General features: G+C 46.4%; 1 gene segment (V, D, J or C); it reads left to right on the forward strand.

Annotated features, from left to right (window-relative positions):
* The first annotated feature begins 1,067 nt into the window (after positions 1-1,067).
* Positions 1,068-1,597, forward strand: LOC107184680. The segment is given in 2 exon segments: positions 1,068-1,158; positions 1,242-1,597. Coding segments are annotated over 2 exon segments (402 nt in total).
* Positions 1,598-2,410: the final 813 nt, after the last annotated feature.

The following is a 2,410-nucleotide window of genomic DNA, read 5'->3' on the forward strand; positions in this document are numbered from 1 at the left end:
ACAATAATGATGAATTGAACATTAATATAAGTAAAAACAATTGTGCCACCAAATACTCCATCATGGAAATTAATAACTAGCTTAGCAGTATAATATCTTTCTGAATAATGTGCCTGATGGGAAAATGTGTTCATTATACATCAAGGTGTTGTTGTATGTTATGGGGGAGAGCCTGGCACCCTCTGACCACAGTGAGCATCCCCAGAGATGGGGCAGTGGGAGGTTGGGAATGAGGGTTACATGATGATGTTGAAGTTCCCTTTCCTGTGAGAAAATGTATGCTAGGAATTCTCCAACTTCCCTCATTTGAACCCCAAAATCACTGATAACACTAGACTGAGAAATCAGGTCACTTAACAGGCTGCCATATCATTTCAACATATAAAAGATTCTCAATTGTGCACATGCATAATCACTACTTTCATTTATTATCTCTTCTCCAGGTTAAAACATGATTCTTTCTGATGTGATTAGTTTGGGATCTTTGCAATATTCCCTGTGCTTCCATAAGGAAAGAGTTTGCACAGTGTGATATAACACAATAAAAATTTCCAACATCAAGGATCAAGGGTCTCCGTTTCTGGTGCTTGTGAAGCAGGTACTCATATCAAAGTAAAAAAATGAAGAAAACATGTCATTAAAGATGGCTGTTCTTTTTAATATTTTCACACTAAAGTAAACATAATTAGAGTATAAAATGACAATCATATATGTAAGTGTTGGATTTCAAAAGCTAAACAAATGCTAAACCCTATTAAATTTGTTTGAAAGATTAATGAGAACTTACCAATGTAATGTATTCATCTAGTCCAACATTTCTTCCTATGCTCAGGTGAGGATGTCCTTGTCTGAATTGCAATCAGCTTAATGAACCAAGTGGACAAAGTCCCTGACTTACATGGTGAGTGAGGTCAAGAAAAGATATGCCCCACATGGCCCCAGGAAGGCCAGGGCAGTTTAGCCTCAGACCCCACACTTCTAAGAAAGGCTTCCCCATGCAAATTTCTCTTCAAGCTCCAGAGTAAATCCTCTCTTGTGCTGTGCAGGCTCACAGCTTTCTACTCACACAGGGCTGAGGTCTCTGGGAAGACAGAGCTGTGGTCTAGAAGAAGATGAGACTGCTGGGTCTTGTCCTGTGCCTGGTGACAGCCCCCCAAGGTGAGGATCTCAGGGGTCAGACAGGGATCATGGGATGGCTGTGAATGCAGGTGACTGACAGGGCTGATGCTCCTTGTCCCCAGGTGTCCTGTGCCAGGTGCAGCTGCTGGAGTGGGGCCCAGGACTGGTGAAGCTCTCGCAGACCCTCTCCGTCACCTGCGCAGACCATAAAATTTCCATCACAACCAGTGGTTACTGCTGGAGCTGGATCCGCCAGCCCCCCGGGAAGGGGCTGGAGTGGATGGGGTGCATATGCCATGATGGGAACACTTACTACAGCCCCTCCCTCAAAAGTCGAACCTCCATCTCCAGAGACACATCCAAGAACCAGGTCTCCCTGCAACTAAGGTCTGTGACCACAGACGACACAGCCGTGTATTACTGTGCAAGAGACACAGTGAGGGGCAGTCAGTGTCAGCCCAGACACAAACCTCCCTGAGCCTATAGCAGGCCTGGGCTGCCGGGCGCACTCCGGACACCAGGGGGCGCTCAGGACCCGTGAACACCAAGTACCATCCCAGTAGCAGGTGCAGTTGGAGGTTTGGGCTGGTTTCCTGTGCTGTTTCGTCTTCATGTCACAGTTTCCCTCAGGGAACCTCTGGATTCCTGATTCTGCACTACCTCTGAGTCTCTGAATTAGAAAAGTCTGTTGTAAACAAAGACAACTTTTTCATGTGAAAAAACCGTAGAGTGTCTTTCAGACAATCTTGTGCCCAAATGGCTATTAATAATAAAATCTGCTGACCCAGGTCCCTAAATCTAATCAGAGGCTCTGCTAACTCAACAGTGCTGCTCAACACAGCCCAGGGTTCCAGCCCACCAGCAGCAGGACACGTGGATATTGGACAGTGGCCACCATCAGCACATGAACGCAAAGTTAGAGAAGAAAGAGCCTGGTCATTGACATGTCATCACTCTCATAGCACCAATCACAGGTGACACCATGAGGAGGAGGTAGAGGGATCCACAGTGCCTTGGAATGGATGTCCAGGCTGATGTCCCACAGGCAGGGGCAACTTGAAAACGTTTATCTCTTCATGGAGGTGTCTGTTGGGAGCAGGGCAGGCTTTTCAGCCAGTCAGATACGATTTCCCGGCTGGCATGGCTCAATAGTTGGGCACTGACCTATTGACCAGGAGGTTAGAGTTTGATTATTGGTCCGGGCACATGCTCAGTTTGTGGTCTTGATCCTCAGTGTGGGGTGTGCAGGAAGCACCAAATAGATGGATGATTCTCTCTCATCATTGATGAT

Source organism: Myotis davidii, unplaced genomic scaffold (genome assembly GCF_000327345.1).
Source record: "Myotis davidii unplaced genomic scaffold, ASM32734v1 scaffold87, whole genome shotgun sequence".
NCBI lineage: Eukaryota > Metazoa > Chordata > Mammalia > Chiroptera > Vespertilionidae > Myotis > Myotis davidii.